Source organism: Ranitomeya variabilis, chromosome 2 (assembly GCF_051348905.1).
Source record: "Ranitomeya variabilis isolate aRanVar5 chromosome 2, aRanVar5.hap1, whole genome shotgun sequence".
Classification (NCBI taxonomy): domain Eukaryota; kingdom Metazoa; phylum Chordata; class Amphibia; order Anura; family Dendrobatidae; genus Ranitomeya; species Ranitomeya variabilis.
Genome location: NC_135233.1, coordinates 962,865,272 through 962,883,238, shown reverse-complemented (window position 1 = coordinate 962,883,238; position 17,967 = coordinate 962,865,272). Strand labels below are relative to the sequence as shown.

General features: G+C 43.1%; 1 protein-coding gene across 1 annotated transcript in view; it reads left to right on the top strand.

The window, feature by feature from the left end:
- The window catches only part of LOC143810071 (phospholipid scramblase 1-like), a 54,214-nt gene that overhangs the window by 23,867 nt on the left and 12,380 nt on the right, over positions 1-17,967 (top strand). Inside the window, exons 5-6 of the mRNA XM_077292957.1 lie at positions 1,984-2,189; positions 4,383-4,544. Of these exons, the coding sequence (XP_077149072.1) occupies positions 1,984-2,189; positions 4,383-4,544 (368 nt within the window). The remainder of the gene's footprint in view (positions 1-1,983; positions 2,190-4,382; positions 4,545-17,967) is intronic.

The window sequence follows — 17,967 nt, the reverse complement described above, 5'->3', positions numbered from 1 at the left end:
TACCCGGGGACCTCGGCATCGTTGGTCGCTGGAGAGCGGTCTGTGTGACAGCTCTCCAGCGATCAAACAGCGATGCTGCAACGATCGGCATCGTTGTCGCTATCGCTGCAGCGTCGTTTCGTGTGAAGGTACCTTTATACTTCAGTTTTTACTGATTGTGAGGTGTGCTCACCCCTCAGGACTTAGTGTATTTCGCTACTTTTCTGTTTGGGTGGTTTTATGCGGACACTTTTTGTACTAACAGGGCTCTGTTACCTCAAGATTGTTATAGTACATTTTGACATCATTATTATACACTTGTGAGAGGGGCAGAGCTGTCTACGTAGGCATGGTGGTATTAGCCACCTTTGTCCATGAGAGTATTTAGCATTTATTGTTTAGTCCTGTGTGTGGGTTGTAGCCTTATTATGGGCCTTTTGTATAAAGTACATGTTTTTTAAATGTTTTTAACTGTCTGAATTTTTGCTACTTGTATATGGTGTCTTAATAAAGTTGTGTCTTTACTAGTGCCTTATCCATATGTGTGGTGATCCCCTTCTATGAGACTGTTTTCGTTTTTTGCTTTATATGAATGACTTGTATGTAGGTCTCGGTGTGATCCCCCTGACCGTGGTGCCCCCTCATAGCTTTTTTCAATACGTTTACCGGAAATTTGTCGCCGGAAAAATGCAACATGTAGTGTCGGCCGTGCCCTGTCTGGTGCGCCCAAATGACGCATGCGTCGTACAATGCTTGACAACGCATACCGGCGCATGTCCATGCGCCCCCCATGTTAAAGATAGGGGCGCATGACGCATGCATCGGTATCTGCCGACGACACTGCACCCAAAGACGCTAATGTGAACGTAGCCTAACAGGTGCCAAACATGCGGGGTGAGGATTTGAGCTTCAGATCTGAGCACCAGCCAATGTTCTTCAAGTGCTGAGCTCATCTGAGCACCCAGAAACTTGAGTGATATCCAAATATCACCAAGCTTGTTCACTCATCCCTAATCTACATTTGTATGTAAAATGTTCTAGACCTAATGATCAATAACATGTATAACACAGGCTACAGCCTGTTACAAACATTACTGATCATTTGGTGTAGGCCAATCCAAGGCTATCATTTGACATTTTATAGTATGCAACAAATTTAAAAGTGAGCTTTAATGCCTAGGGTTCTTCATTCCTTGCTAAACTTTCTGTGTTTAACAGCATAACTGCCGACCCTGTTGGTTCACTTCCACATCACCCCGCTGCAACAGTTGGCTGTCATGACAAGTGTTTTTGTCATCATTTTCACTCTACGTGCCACTATGCATGAACTGGCCAGGGTCTCCTGACTTGAAACCCCACTATCCCCGTCCCTCGCATGTTTAATATTCACATACCAGTGCGGCGCACCACCCGCGATTCAGTGTACACAGTCATAGCTCGTCATGGGTAACTGCAGTTGGGAGCAATGAGAACCTGGGTGCAACACGACATGTGCACCTGTTCTGCATCTAAGGGCTCGTGCACAAGGCCGTATTTTCAGTACGCGTGTGATCTGACAAAAACATTCAATCGCACTCAGACCAATGTTATTTGCGCACGTCTGATTTTTTTCCTCGGACTGAGCCATGGGATTGCACTCGTATGACATCTAAGTGCTGTTCAATTTCAGGCACTGACAGAAAAAAAAACAAAAAACATTTTCTCCATCTTTCCCTCATCTGGGAGAATCAGAACACACTGTGATCATATTGATCAAATTCTGATCAGAGTTTCATGAGAGTGTGATTTGTATAAATCGACCAAATTCTCTAGGATGACAGAATACATGGTCATCTGTACGTAGTCTCAGGGTCAGGTCTCCATGTCTGTGCAGATCTGGTGCACACTGTGTCCAAGCAGAATGCAATGCTCCCAGTATTCCACCACCATTTTGTTACATTTGTTTTCTGGCGATTTGCTTTTCTATGCTTGTATTGTATATAACATGTCTACATTTCTATTCAGATTGTAGAAGAATCATACATGACATAAAAAACAGCATGGGTCAACAGGTGTACACAGTCACAGAAGACTTTGATTGCCCCTACCAATACTTCTGTGCGGGAAATAGATCCGTTACTAGGAGGATGACTGACAATACAGGAGGTCTTGTTATGGAAGTCTACAAACCCTTTGAATATCCAATAATTTCTTATTGTCAGAAAACTAAGGTATGTATTACTCTATACATCTGGTAACCTGTATATTTGAACATGCCTTCTATCTATAAAATGTCTCTGGTTTTTGTATACAAAGATCTCTTCTGAGCTCTCAAAAGGGAAACTTTCCAAGTGCACAGGTGTACCAATGCTAAGGGCTGTCTCAAGAATACACATATTATGTTTTTCTTTTAGATCACATGAAATTTTTTTTAATTGGGATTATTAAAATAAAATACACCTGGGTCTACACATTGTGGCTAAACACCTGTTGTGACATGATTCCTTAGTGTTCCTTTAGTTTCCTCTGAGTACACCTGCCTAATATACCCGTTGTGAGGAAGTGGTAACGCACATGCCACTGAAATTACTGTGTTTAAGTGCTGGGCGTTATTGTGCCGCCCAGCCAGATAGTATGTATTTCTGCTGATCAGTCTATTTTTGGGATGATCAGCAAGTGCAATTAGTATTTTATATGTGACCAATATGGCAGCACCAGGCTGTTTATAAACTCTCAGCCTTCTAGAAGTTTCCTTCTGGTGTGCTATTTTGGACTGATACCTGACCCAGCTTGTTATACTTCTATGCCTTTGGATATCCCTTGGACTAATTGTCTATTTTGATCCTGGATAGTTAACCATTCCTCTGCCTTTTGATCCTGTGTCTGGTTTAGTCTGTCCTGGTTTCACTCTGTCTACTTTCTCGTTTTGTCTCCTGATTTTGCCCCTGGTTCTGTCTCTCCAGTCATTAACCCAACATGTTTGACTACTCTTGCATCAACCTCTCTCCTCAGCCTGGCAGCTACTTCATGGTCACAACCCAGGAGGTCCTGTTGTAAGTCCAGATCCAAGTATAGGTGTTAAAGTGATTCTGGGACCTGCTTTGCAGTGAATTGCACCACGTCTGTCTGGGGTAGTGTTTTTGAGCTGATCGGCCCTTACTGTAGTGAGAGGATGCTGGCTTTAGCATGGCAATTTTTAGTAGTTGAATAACTGAAGCTATTACTGCCTGTTGGCACCATGCCGGCTTCAGAAACTAATCTTGCTGCACTCAGAAGCAAGTCCTGCTTGCTGCGCTCAGAAGCTAATCCTGCTAGCTGCACTCAGATACAAACTCTGTCTCTGATACAAGCTTTGCCTGCTGCTCCATTCAGTCTGTCCTCTGGGTCCAGCTGCTCTCTGACCGTTGGTCTGTCCTGGAGTGGCACCTGACGTTCATCAGGAGCCAAGTCTAACCTCACCATCAGAGGCTCTAGTGAATAGTCAGGTGATCTCTTAGTCCGCTCCTCCAGGCACTCTGCGGCCCATGGTACAGTGGTTCCACAAACCACGTGCATGATACTAACATAGGTGTAGAAGACAATCTGTGAGGAAAAAACAATATCTACACACAGTAGCAGACATTTTCAATTATTCTAAATAAAAAAAATGATCAAAATTGATTTCTCCAAAATTGGCCATACAAACTGTCTGTTCACTGCAGAGGACTTCAAAGACCCCTAAAATCAATAGTAAAATAAATGAAATTAAAAGTGGTTATCCAGGTTCATAATATTCATGAGTAAGCCATCAATTTTAGACACAGGCAGGGATTCATGAGAGTAGAAATATGGAGGCAAGGAGACCCTCAACAGAATACTGGCTGCTACATCAACATATCAACACCAAAGCAACCAGAGATGGACAGCAATGAAGTCGTTAAACAGCTTTAATGAGAATTAGTTATGATTACTGCTCTTAGAGGCAGATATTGGCTGTATAACACAGTCGTCACCTGCCATTAACCGTACAAGCTATGCTTCTCCACCATCTCCATACATGCACACTTGACATTTGAAAGAAAGAGTGATCTTGAATGTAATTTTGATGGCTGCAGACGATTAGGAACTGTTGATTTACTGCAGCGGTCACATGACATTGTTTATGTCAGCTTGACACGGTACATAGGGCTGAATATGGAGGTGTTGCATCGGTCAGGTAGGTTAGTGTAGATTTTTTTAAATTATTCATGTAGCACCTTTAATCCATTATTGATTGCTGGTCATGCAACAATAATCAATTATTGATGATAGTCAGTGGGGTAACAGTTCCTTATTGTCTTAATAGATGTTGTCGATTTTGGCTTCATCTGGGAAAGTTGAAGGAGGGTTCATGAAAATTGGTACTGACTCCGTTCATGTACACATGTTCATTATGTTTTCTAAAGCCAATTGAAGTGAAGACAGCATCTGGGGTACCGATGGCTTACATTGTTGCAGGGAGCAACCCATGGTTACCGACAATTAAAATTCTGAATGAAAATAAAGATGAGGTGCTGAAAATAACTAGAAAGCAATGTTGCACCTTTTCTTCAGAGATGCGTCTTAAGGTAATTTTTATTTTATACATTAAATATACAATATGAATAATGACAATGCAACCCAATGGAGATCTATGAAGGGATAGCTGCCACACTTTGTTACAGAAGAGCTGACCAGTATTTGAACTGCTGTAGTAAATACATTTCTATTCTTCAGGACAAAAGAATGAGTAACGTACATTACTGGGTATTCCATTTTCATTGTGATTTTCTGCCATTACATAGCCTGACAGTGTCAGCAAAGATTAGACAGTGTGATACCGGGTAGCGACACAGTGGAAATAGCAATACTTGTAGTGGATCGTAATAACTCTATACAGATGAACAATGTGCTGCTATGTCAATGTATATTGATTAACTGATAGTTTTGGGAAAAAAAGAGATAACAAAAAAAATCCTGTATTTATTGATCCAATGTACATTAAAGGGCCACTGTCACCCCCCTCCAGCCGTTATAAACTAAAAGAGCCACCTTGTGCAGCAGTAATGCTGCATTCTAACAAGGTGGCTCTTTTAGTTTTTGGTGCATGTATTCCCAAAATAAAGCGTTTTATAACTTCTCCAAAATACCTGTCTTTCACCAGGGAGGCAGGTCCTCACCCCCCTGCTTGAAACGCCAAACTGCCATCACTCAAATCTTCAGGGGAGCCGGGCGCCGCCCCCTCCGCGCTGTTTTCGCATGAAATCCGGCGCCTTCTCTGTGTAGTACTGTCTGGTGCAGGCGCAGTGAGCTCTGGCCATCTGACATCACAGCCAGGCTTGCAGACGGCACCTGTGCAGCCAGTGCGGCCACCCACCTTGGTAATCCCAGCCCCGCACTGTGCATAATGCATAACACACTGCAGGGCTGGGATTACCAAGGTGGGTGGCCGCACAGGTGCCGTCTGCAAGCCTGGCTGTGACGTCAGACGGCCAGAGCTCACTGCGCCTGCACCAGACAGTACTACACAGCGCAGGCGCCGGATTTCATGCGAAAACAGCGGTGCCCGGCGCACCTGAAGATTTGAGTGACGTTGAGTGAAGATTTGGCGTTTCAAGCAGGGTGGTGAGGACCTGCTTCCTTGGGAAAGACAGGTATTTTGGAGTTTGAAGTTATAAAATGCTTTATTTTGGGAATACATGCACCAAAAACTAAAAGAGCCACCTTGTTAGAATGCAGCATTACTGCTGCACAAGGTGGCTCTTTTAGTTTATAACAGCTGGAGGGGGTGACAGTGGCCCTTTAATGATCTGTACGTGTTGTAGAGGTTTGTACTCACTCAGGCCCATTTCACATTAGTGTTTTTTTTGCGCAGAGTAGGCCCGCGTACTGTCCGCATGCATCTTGCATACCTATCTTTAACATTGTGTACGCATTGACATGCGTTGGCATCAGTTTGTATGCGGATGTATGTGGATGCGTCCCCGTGCGTTGTTTTGCGGTGTCTGGTGAACACAACATGTATTTTTTGAGGCATCAAATATGCGCAGGCATACGCATGTGGATGAGTGTGTATATACAATGCATTACTGCCTATAGGAACGCATTGGTACGCATGGATATGCGCATGGATGCGTTCGATGCGCATGTGTACTTCAGACTGAACATGTCCAGGAACTGGTTTCAGCCACTCCAAAAGCCAAGCTATATAAAAAGGGAGTGTGGACACTGTAATTCCAGTACTCTCAAGACTCTTGAAGTGATCACAACACTCTGGATGTGCTACCAAGACTCTGGATTTCATCTGAAGACTCTGGATGTGAGTATAGAAGCTATGAAAATGTCTGTCTGTCCCTTTCACTCCAGTCTGTACTCTGTCTATTTGTATTTGTCATGTTATGCAGTGTGTACTCTGTCTCTCTTGCAGCCTTCTAATCCAACATGTCCTCGAGTGAAGACCGTAATGCTGCCCAGAATGGACAAGACACAGATGAAGTGAGTACATTTGCTAAACTGATTGGTATGTATTGACTGTCAATAAGACACATAAATCATATGTCAAAATCATGTATTTTCTTTAAAGGACACTTTCTGGTGCTGAGCAGTTGAGTGATGATTCTTCCCAGGGTCGTCGGGCCCAAGTTTCTGAGGTGGAAAGACGGCGTGTAAGTAGTCTTGATTGTTTTTGGTTTAAGTGTTTCATCTTTAAAACTAAGACTTAATTTTTTGTGTTTCTTTGATGTCTAAGTCCACAATGTGAGGAAGCCAATACCATCATAGACAATAATCAACTGATTAATCTTGTGCAAGAGCGAGTAGCGTTGTGGGACACCCATGATCATCAACATTCTGACTCGGTAGTGATTCGACAACTCTGGGAAGAAGTTGCCCGATCGTTCATGGCAAATTGGGACCATGCCACCCCACAAGTCAGAAAGGACTTTTGTAAGTTTTGCAATGTGGTCTGACGCGGCAGTGAACCTGTAAATGTAGGTGCATTGTTTTACAATTATTTTTTTCCCCCTTCACAGTAAAGAGAGTAAAAGTCTGTAGGTGTTTGATGAAGGATCGCTTTAATAAAGATATGAGAGAGGAGATTCAGGTTCGAAGTGGTGCTGCCCCAAAGATATCAAAATACAAATATCATTGCATGCTGGATTTCCTGAGGCCTGCGGTTGCTCATCGAACGTGAGTATCTTTGTGTTGTATTCAATTATTTAACATCTGAATTGTTCAGTTCTACAGGATATGTTGGCGCTTTCTAAAATGTTATTTTTTTTAGTAATGTTTTTCATTTATTTTCCACACAGAACCTGAAGCAGCACCACACAACCTGGCTCATCCTCATTTGGAGCGGCCCCTCATCAAACAGCCACGGAACACTCCCAATCAGTCGCCAGCGATGCAGCAACTGGGCAGGCTTCACAGGCTGGGGAACAGGCAGCCGGTCCATCAGGTTATCCCCTGTCCCAGTCCTCTGCCACTGCTTTTGTTGGGACTTCTTGCCAGCAACAGAGGGCCTGGGAGAGGTCAGTCATGCCCTAGTTTATTCATTTAAACTCGATCTTCTAGGATGGGATGAAGATTGGAGATAGACTGGACAGTGGGTTCACTCAGGTGAACACACTTTTCCAGGATGTCCACAGATGCCTTAACCGCCTGGAAGCCGACCTTCAGAGACCGGCGCAACATTTTTTTTCCGCAATAGAGCGGAGCATGTCAGAAAACCTTACCCCTGAACTCCAGCTGAATGTCATGCAGGCCTGCCAGGCTGCTTACAGCCAGGCATTGCAGCAGGCCAGAAGATACCATCCGCAGGCAGGATATTACCAGCAGGCGAACATTTCTTTCCCAACAAAGAACAAAGCCAAGGACAGCATCAGTGGGCAAAGACGCCAACACCAAACTATCCTCCACCAACAACACTGGAGATTACGGCTTTTCCCACAGTTCACAGCTACAACATGCTCCAGAGTGCAGCACCCCTGCAGCATGCAGCATCCACCACACTTCCAAGTGCAGCACCCCTGCAGCATGCAGCATCCACCACGCTGCCGAGTGCAGCACCCCTGCAGCATGCAGCATCTATCATGCTGCCGAGTGCATCACCCCTGCAGCATGCAGCATCCACCAAGCTGCCCAGTCCAGCACCATGCCAGCATTCAGCATCCACCACTCTGCCCAGTCCAGCAGCATGCCAACATACTGCTACAGAAGCCACCACTACCACTCAGCCAAGCAAGAAAATCATAGGTACCTACAAAAATACAGACTACCACTAGTGACTCAGCTCAGCACAAGAAAATGAAGATCCGGAGCAAAAAATGTTGGTCAAAACTGCACCCACCACCTCCATCCTCACCTCCCAATGTGTCTCTGTTGTCAAATATGTCACTACCTTCCCTTGTGTCTCTCCCTTCCAATATGTCTATCCCTTCCCAAGATTCTACTCCTAATGTGTCGTCTACTCCCAATGTGTCCAGTCCCATCTCTGATCCAATCCTGCAATTTATTTCCCCTTCCCCTGTAACCCTTTCATCATCGACTACCACACCCCCTGACGAAGGAAGGAATCCGAAACGCGCGTTGGGGTGCGTGGATTCAGGACACGGCCACTTACCAGGTATTAACCTATAAATTTGATAGTCCTCCCAGGCTCGCTTTGCACATTATGCGATAGCGTTCTTTGCTTATTTTGCACATTTGGCTGCTTTATATTGGCTGATGTTTGGCCATAACACTATGCACTTTTTGTATGCCACTTTTTAGCACAGAATTGTGAGCACTGTTACACTTTTTTGCCATTTGCAACCCCATTCTAAATTATAGGGTGTTCCATTGGGGTTTTTTATATATGGATTTTTAGCACATTTTGCACTTTAGTTTATCCCTCATATAAAAGCAGTGAGAATTGGGGAGTATTAATTTAATTGGCCGGCATAATACATGCTATCATTTTTTGTCCTGTATTTAAATATTGATTTTAAACATTTTAATCTGTTATTGTCAGAATATATTGAATAAAATACAATTTTAAACATAGCCCCTTGTTCTGGTACTCTCTGGTTATCCATATATAGGGGTCTGGGTTTTTGTCTCCACTAGGTGGCGGTGGCCACTCATTTACACAGTATACCAAATATTGGTTAAATATAGACACTGTGGTGAATATAGAATATTGTATTCTCTGAATTTATGGTATAACTGTGTTCTAACTACCACACAATCATCATAGCTCAACACCCCCAAGGTCCACAATATCTCGCCGTCAGACAGACCCCGAACATAAATCCAATTGTTGGTTAATGGAAAATAAACAGTTGTTTGTTGTTGGTAAATAAAATGTTTATTTTGTTTGCACAATCCCTGTGTTTTATTTGTGTGAAACACACACGTGTGTATTGTATTGGTGAGTGTAGTAGTAATGGGTGTTTCACTGGAGGTGTTTTATTAGTAGTAAAGTCAGCAATCATTACAAGTACATTACAAGTGTATTAAACCATATCGTCTTTCCATGCCACTCGTCCAATATCCAAAACAAAGTAATCATCAAACTTATCCCTCATCTGGGCAACTTCCACTGTAGTCCTCAGAGGGTAATCCTGCAAAGTGCTAGCAAGAGTTTCATCAAGTTCTAATTTTTGTCGCTCTTTTGCCAGGATGTAATTGTGCATAACAACACATGCTTTGGCCACATCATCAATGTTCTCAGTTTTTAGATTGATTGGTATTCCCAAAATGTGCCATTTCGATGCCAGCAAACCAATGGAACACTCCACAGTTCTTCGTGCCCTTGTCAGTCGGTAGTTGAAAATCCTTTTGATGTGATTCAAGTCTTGACTCGAATATGGTTTTATGAGTTTGACACACGTTTGAAAAGTATTTTTTGTAATTTAAATACTCGGATCCACTTCCAGCAGGTTTCATAATGCAAATGTGTTTGCCGTCCACAGCCCCCACACAGTTTGGAACATTACAAATGTCCTTGAATTTTGCAGCATTTTCCAGCCACAGTTCAGTTGTGGGTTGGGGGAGGAATTCTGCATGCAGAACATCACATAAAGCACGGCAGGTGTCACCAACAATCCCAGAAAGGGTGGGCACTCCAATTCAGAATTGAAAATGTAGAGATGATAAGGTCTCTCCGGTAGCCAGGAATCTGCCAAACAGAAAATGGAAAAAAAATAAGTACATGGCTTTTCTAACAATAATACTAACGTGGTGTTTGTTTTTCAAAATTACATACCTCAGGGTCACCAACAGACATTCTTCAGCAGGAATTGCTCGACGTATTTGTGTGTCCTGCCTGGTGATGGATCATAGAATCATAGAATGTAAGAGATGGAAGGCACCTCCTGGGTCATGTACTCCAACCCCCTGCTCAAAGCAGGATTCACTAAATCATTCCAGACAGATGTCTGTCCGGCCTCTGTTTAAAGACATTCATTGAAGGAGAACTCGCCACCTCTCGTGGCAGCCTGTTCCGCTCATTGATCACCCTAACTATCAAAAAGTTTTTTCTAATATCTAATCTGTGTCTCCTCCCATTCAGTCTTCTAGTCTTTCCTTGTGCAAATGAGAATATAGATGATCCTTGTACAATGTGACAGCCCTTGAGATATTTGTAGACAGCTATTAAGTCTCCTCTCAGTCTTCTTTTTTGCAAGCTAAGCATTCCCAAATCCTGTAAACGTTCCTCATAGGACATGGTTTACAGACCAGACACCATTCTGGTTGCTCTTCTCTGAACGTGCTCCAGTTTGTTGATGTCTTTTTTAAAATGTGGTGCCCAAAACTGGACACAGTATTCCAGATGAGGTCTAACCAAAGAGGAGTAAAGGGCAATAATGACTTCATGTGATCTAGACTGTATGCTTCTGTTAATACATCCCAGAATTGTATTTACCCTTTTTGCTGCCGCTTCACACTGTTGACTCATGTTCAGTCTGTGATCTATTAGTATACCCAAGTCTTTTTCACATGTGCTGTTGCTTATTGCCCGGATGTAGTACTTTGCATTTTTCTCTGTTAAAAATCATTCTGTTAGTTGATGCCACTGCTCCAGTTTATTTATATCTTTTTGAATCTTCTCTCTCTCTTCTCTAGTATTGGCTATCCCTCCTAGCTTTGTGTCATCAGCAAATTTAATCAGTTTACTCTCAATTCCTTCAGCTAATTGATAAAAATGTTGAACAGTACAGGGCCCAGGACAGAGCCCTGAGGTACCCCACTTGAGACATTCTTCCAACTGGATGCGCAGCCATTTACGACCACTCTTTGGGTCTGATCACTAAGCCAGTTATGAAGCCACCTAACTGTTGCCTTGTCCATTCCATACTTTGTCATTTTTTCAATAAGGATTGTGTGAGATACTTTGTCAAATGCTTTGCTGAAGTCAAGATATACTATATCTACAGCATTTCTCTGATCCACCCAATCAGTGATTCTGTCATAGAAGGAAATTAAGTTAGTCTGACATGACCTATTGGTTACAAACCCATGCTGACCCTGTTTAATCACTTCATTCTTATCCAGGTACTTGCATACATGTTGTTTAATAATTTGTTCAAAGATCTTTGCTGGTATAGACGTCAGACTCACTGGCCTATAGTTCCCTGAGTCCACCTTCTTTACCTTTTTGAAAATAGGAACAACATTTGCTCTTCTCCAGTCTTCTGAGACTTCTGTTCTCCAAGAATTTTCAAAGATTATGGAGAGTGGTTCAAAAATTTCTTCTGCTATCTCCTTCTGTACTCTGGGGTGTAATTCATCTGGCCCCGGAGACTTGAATTAATTTATGTTAGCTAAGTGTTTCCTCACTATCTCTCTGTTTATAGATATCCTAGATTCTTCTATTCCCTTAATAGGACAGTATAAATCAGTTGATGTTACATTTTCTTTCTGAGAGAAAACAGATGCAAAATAGGAATTTAAAAGTTCTGCCTTCTCAACATCCTTTCTTACCATTTCATCATTTTCATCCTGTAAAAATCCAATAGCATCTTTGACTTTGCTTTTGCTTTTGACATATCCCCCAAATCCTTTTTTATTGCTTTTGACGCCTCTTGCAAGCCTTAATTCATTATCAGATGTAGCTAATCTGATTTGTGCCCTGCAGGTTCTGCAGACAACATTATATTCTTCTTTAGCTGTGCATCCTTCTTTCCATTTGATAAACATTTCTTTCTTCCTTTTTAGCATGTGTTTAAGTTCTGTGTTCATCCATCCTGGTTTCCTAAAATGCTTCCTATTCTTCCCTCTTTTTGGAATTGTTAACAATTGTTCTTTGAGAATCTCATTTTTCAAGATTTCCCATCTTTCCTGGACATTTTTGTCCTTTAGATATCCAGCCATTGGATCCCTCCAATTCTCTTTCTGAGTCCCTTAAAATCTGTCTTTCTGAAATCTAATCTAGATGTCTGAGTCTTCACAGGTATTCCTCCTCCAGTTATCCAAAATTTTAAAATAGCATGGTCACTACCTCCAAGGGTCCCACCCACTCTTACCACCTCAACCATTTCCTCCCTGTTTAAAAGGATTAGATCCAAGGTAGCAGATCCCCTTGTTTTCTCTCCTACCTTTTGGAAGATAAAATTGTGAGCAAGAGAGGATAAGAATTTGTTTGACCTGTTAGTTTTGCCTGAGCAAGATTCCCAACAAATATCTGGATAGTTGAAATCTCCCATGACAACTATGTCATATTTTTTGGAGAACTTGGCTATTTGATGCATAAAGAGTTCATCCATATCTTCAGCTTGCACAGGCGGCCTGTAGTAAATGCCTACAATGGTTGATCTTTGGACACGTCCAATGATCTTTGGACACGTGGCAGCAAGTCATCGAAGCAAGTCATCTGATCTGACATCCTCGTGTAGTCAAAAAACTTCTCTGGGTTTTCACGCAGCTGGGTGTACAACGAGTGGTAGGCTCCACGGCTCTCTCGGACTTCAACGATGGGGTGTTGCCAGTAACACGGACGACATCTTCTCAGTCTTTCTCTTCCTCTTTCTTCTTCACAAGCCACAGCAAAGGCAAAAGCCAATTTCAATGCCAAATCCAGATTACGATAGAAGCTCTCCATGCCACGATCCATCTTGCAGGTGGATAGAGCAGCAAAAGATGATGATTTCATCTGTATAGGGTCTATATACAGAGTCCCCATGAGAGACACCCATTGTGTGTGGCTTTTGTCAAGGAAATTCTCCTGGAACGGCATTTGCCACAAACCAAAATTCATGGAAATTTCGAACGCATGTGCAGAAACAACTCAAACGCATACAAACGCATGCACGTGCAGCATTTTTTTTGGCGTCATGCGTAAGCTGAGGCGGATAAAAAACACAGCGTAACCATGCATTTGAATGTGTTTTGGCATGCGTTTGTGCATGCAGATGATACGCTGCACACAGATACGCTAATGTGTACTTAGCATCAGCTGCTCTTGAAGTAGGCACTGGAGGCGGTTTTCATACAAAGTCCAGGCAATTTTATTTAACTTCATAAACCGCTCTGGGTGGCAAAACAAAGCAGAGCCTTGTCAGGCACAAAGTGAAAAACAAACTGAAAACAGATAGTCTATATGGTGCAGGTCGGCCCACTCAGGTCAGTGCCTTTAGCAACACACACTGAAGGTGAACACAAACTGCAAGTAAACAGTCCATATAGCACCACCCGCTGAGATCAGTGTCTTCAGTAACACACACTGGAGGTCTCCACACCTCCAGCGACAGACATTGAATGAGAGACTCGACCTCCATTTTATCTGCCAAACCATGCCCTTGGGGTTAGGATATGTGAGTGGTCATTCCCACCCACCTCTTATGACCGCTCGTAAAACCCGGCCCTGGAATTGCCCAAATAACTCTCTCAGCACTATAGGTGCTGGAGCATACTTCCAAGCTCACATCACCGCAGCTAACAGCCACGATGACACATATCTCTCCTTAAGGACTTGTCCGGCGGCCCTCTTACAGTGTGTATACATACAGCAGGTGAAATAAGTATTGAAAACATCACTAATTTCCAAATTCAAAGATGCTATTGACATAAAATTCTCACTATATGCTGGTAACAACTAGGGTTGAGCGAAACGGGTCGGCAATTTTCAGAAGTCGACGACTTTTGGCAAAGTCGGGTTTCATGAAACCCGACCCGACCCCTGTGTGGGGTCGGCCATGAGGTCGGCGATCTTCTGAATCTGGAATCGGAATTCCGATACCGATTCCCGATATGTTTAAGATATCGGGAATTGGTATCGGAATTCAGATTTAAGTGTAAAATAAAGAATTAAAATAAAAAATATCGCTATACTTACCCTCTGATGGGCCCTGGTACTAACCGGGAACCTTCCTTCCTTAGAATCAGCCTTCCAGGACCTTGCGGTGACGTCGCGGTGACGTCGCGGCTTGTGATTGGTCACACGGCCCCCATGTGACCGCTCGCGCGACCAATCACAAGCCGCAACATCACCGTGACGTCACCGAAGGCCCTGGAAGGGCTGATTCTTAGGAAGGAAGGCTGTCGGAAAGAAGCAGGGCGTGTCCGAGGGTGAGTATATACCTAGTAGGAATATACTCACCCTCGGCTTCGTTCCGGCAGCCTTCCTTCCTAAGAATCAGCCCTTCCAGGGCCTTCAGTGACGTCACGGTGACGTCGCGGCTTGTGATTGGTCGCGCGAGCGGTCACATGGGGGCCGCGCGACCAATCACAAGCCGCGACGTCACCGCGACGTCACCGCAAGGTCTTGGAAGGCTGATTCTAAGGAAGGAAGGTTCCCGGTTAGTGTAAAATAAATTCTTTATTTTACACTTAAATATGGATCCCAGGGCCTGAAGGAGAGTTTCCGCTCCTTCAGACCCTGGGAACCATTGGAAACCCAATGCACTGCATTGGGTTTCGAGTTTTGGCCGACCCCGACCCCGACTTTTTTATAGGATCGGCCGATTTCACTCGACCCGACTTTTGAAAAAGTCGGGTTTCGTGAAACCCGACCCGATCCTATAAAAGTAAAGGTCGCTCAACCCTAGTAACAACCCAAACAATCCACACAGGCAAATAAATCAAATCATAGATGTCCATAAAGTAAGTTATGTGTAATAATGAGAAATGACACAGGAAAAAGTATTGAACACGCTTTCTGTAATTTAATTAAATAGTTCGCATAAATAACATTTTGTAAGAAAAATTAGAGATTTCTTATTTTCACAGGTCAACGTAATAAAATTCTGTGAAGCACCTGGGAGGTCAACGTGCTCAAGACACATCTTGATAAATTAGTTGAGGGGTCTAGTTTCCAAAATGGTGTTAATTGTTGGGGATTTCCGCTGTTCAGGCACATCAGGGGCTCTCCAAACATAGCAAGGCATTCACTATATATTCCAGACAATCTTGTGCTCCTAAAATCAAATAGTTATCCTTCCCCTCTGAACCCTGCACCCAAACAGTGCTTTTCCCCCACATATGGGGTATCGACGTACTCAGGAGAAATTGTTCAAAAAATAGTATGGTGTATTTTCTGCTGTTACCCTTGTGAGAATACAACATTTTAGACTAAAGTAGCATTTTTGTTGTAAAAAGTAAAATTTCATTTTTTTCCTTCAATGGTGCTTTAATTGCTGGAAAGCACCTGAAGGGTGTGAGAGAACAGAATCCATTTTCCTTGCCTGTGGTATTCATTTTGAGTACATGGTCTTCATCTTGTTCTATATATCCTGTGTAATGGTGATCAGGTAACACTGATGGGTGGGGAAGTTTCACATTTCTGTTCACACCCCTAAGGTTACTATTGGTTCATAGGTCTGATTGAACTATTTCTTTGTCTGTGACCCTATTTAACCCCTTAATTCCATATGACGTACTATCCCGTCGAGGTGATCTGGGACTTAATTCCCAGTGATGGGATAGTACGTCATATATAATCACGGCTGGGTGTCAGCTGATTATTACAGCTGACATCCGGCACTATGTGCCAGGAGCGGTCACGGACCACTCCCGGCGCATTAACTCCTGGCACACTGTGATCAAACATGATCGTAGTGTACCGGTGGCATAGGGAAGCATCGTGCGTTGAGGGGGCTCCCTGCGTGCTTCCTTGAGACCCCCGGAGTAAAGCGATGTGATCGCATTGCTCCGAGGGTCTCCTATCTCCTCCTCCCTACAGGCTCGGATCCAAAATTGCCGCGGGGGACCTTCCGGGTCCTGCAGGGAGGTGGCTTCCAAGCGCCTGCTCAGAGCAGGCGCCGGGAAGCCTCCCTGCAGTGCCTGTGTGATTCCTGATCTGACACAGTGCACTGCAAAGTGTCAGATCAGCGATTTGACCCTAAAACATAATGCCCCCCCCCCCGAGGCAATGTTATAAAGTTTAAAAACAAATATTTACACGTAAAAAAACAAATAATAATTCCTAAATGAAGAAAAAAAAAATATTGTTCCCATAAATACATTTCTTTAATTAAAAAAACACTAAAAGTACACATATTTAGTATCGCCGTGTCCGTAACGACCCGACCTATAAAACTGTCCCACTAGTTAACCCCTTCATTGATCACCGTAAAAAAAAACCGATGCAAAAAATAGCGCTTTATTATCATACCACCAAACGAAAAGTGGAATAACACGCGATCAAAAAGACAGATATAAATAACCATGGTATCGCTGAAAACATCATCTTGCCCCTCAAAAAATGAGCCACCATACAGCATCATCAACGAAAAAAATAAAAAGTTATAGCCCTCAGAATAAAGTGATGCAAAAATTATTTTTTATATAAAATAGTTTTTATCGTATAAAAGCGCCAAAACATAAACAAATGATATAAATGATGTATCCCTGTAATCGTACTGACCTGAAAAATAAAACTGCTTTATCAATCTTACCAAATGTGGAATAGTATAAACGCGCCCACAAAAGAAATTCATGAATAGCTGTTTTTTGGTCATTCTGCCTCACAAGAATTGGAATAAAAAGCGATCAAAAAATGTGACATGCCTGAAAATGGTACCAATAAAAACATCAACTCGTCCTGCAAAAAACAAGACCTCACATGACTCTGTGGACCAAAAGATGGAAAAATTATATCTCTCAAAATATGGAGACGCAAAAGCTATTTCTTGCAATAAAAAGCGTCTTTTAGTGTGTGACGGCTGCCAATCATAAAAATCCACTAAAAAACCCGCTATAAAAGTAAATTAAACCCCCTTCATCACCCCTTAGTTAGGGAAAAATAATAAAATTTTTAAAAATGTGTTTATTTCCATTTTCCCATTAGTGTTAGGGTTGGGGCTAGGGTTAGGGCTGGGGCTAGGGTTGGGGCTAAGGTTAGGGATTGGGCTAGGGTTAGGGATGGGGCTAGGGTTAGGGTTTGGGCTAGGGTTAGGGTTGGGGCTAGGGTTAGGGTTGGGGCTAGGGTTAGGGCTAGGACTAGAGTTGGGGTTAGGGCTACAGTTAGGGTTGGGGCTAAAGTAAGGGTTAGGGTTGGGGCTAAGGTTAGGGTTGGGGCTAAAGTTAGGGTTGGGGTTGGGGCTAAAGTTAGGGTTAGGGATTGGATTACATTTACAGTTGGGATTAGGGTTAGGGGTATGTCAGGGTTAGGGGTGTAGTTAGGGTTATGGTTGGGATTAAGGGTGTGTTGGAGTTACGGGTGTGGTTAGGGTTGGGATTAGGGTTAGGGGTGAGGTTAGGGTTGGGATTAAGGGTGTGTTGGGGTTAAAGGTGTTGTTGGGATTAGGGTTAGGGGCATGTTCGTGTTAGGTGTGTGGTTAGGGTTATGGTTAGGGTTGGGATTAGGGTTAAGGGTGTGTTTGGGTTAGAGTTTCAGTTAGAATTGGGGACTTCCACTGTTTAGGCACATCAAGGGCTCTCCAAACGCGATATGGCGTCCTATCTCAATTCCAGCCAATTCTGCGTTGAAAAAGTAAAACAGTACTCCTTCCCTTCCAAGCCCTTCCAAAGCTTGTTACCCTTGGGAAAATAAAACTTTGGGGGACTAAAAAAACATTTTTGTGGGAAAAAAAT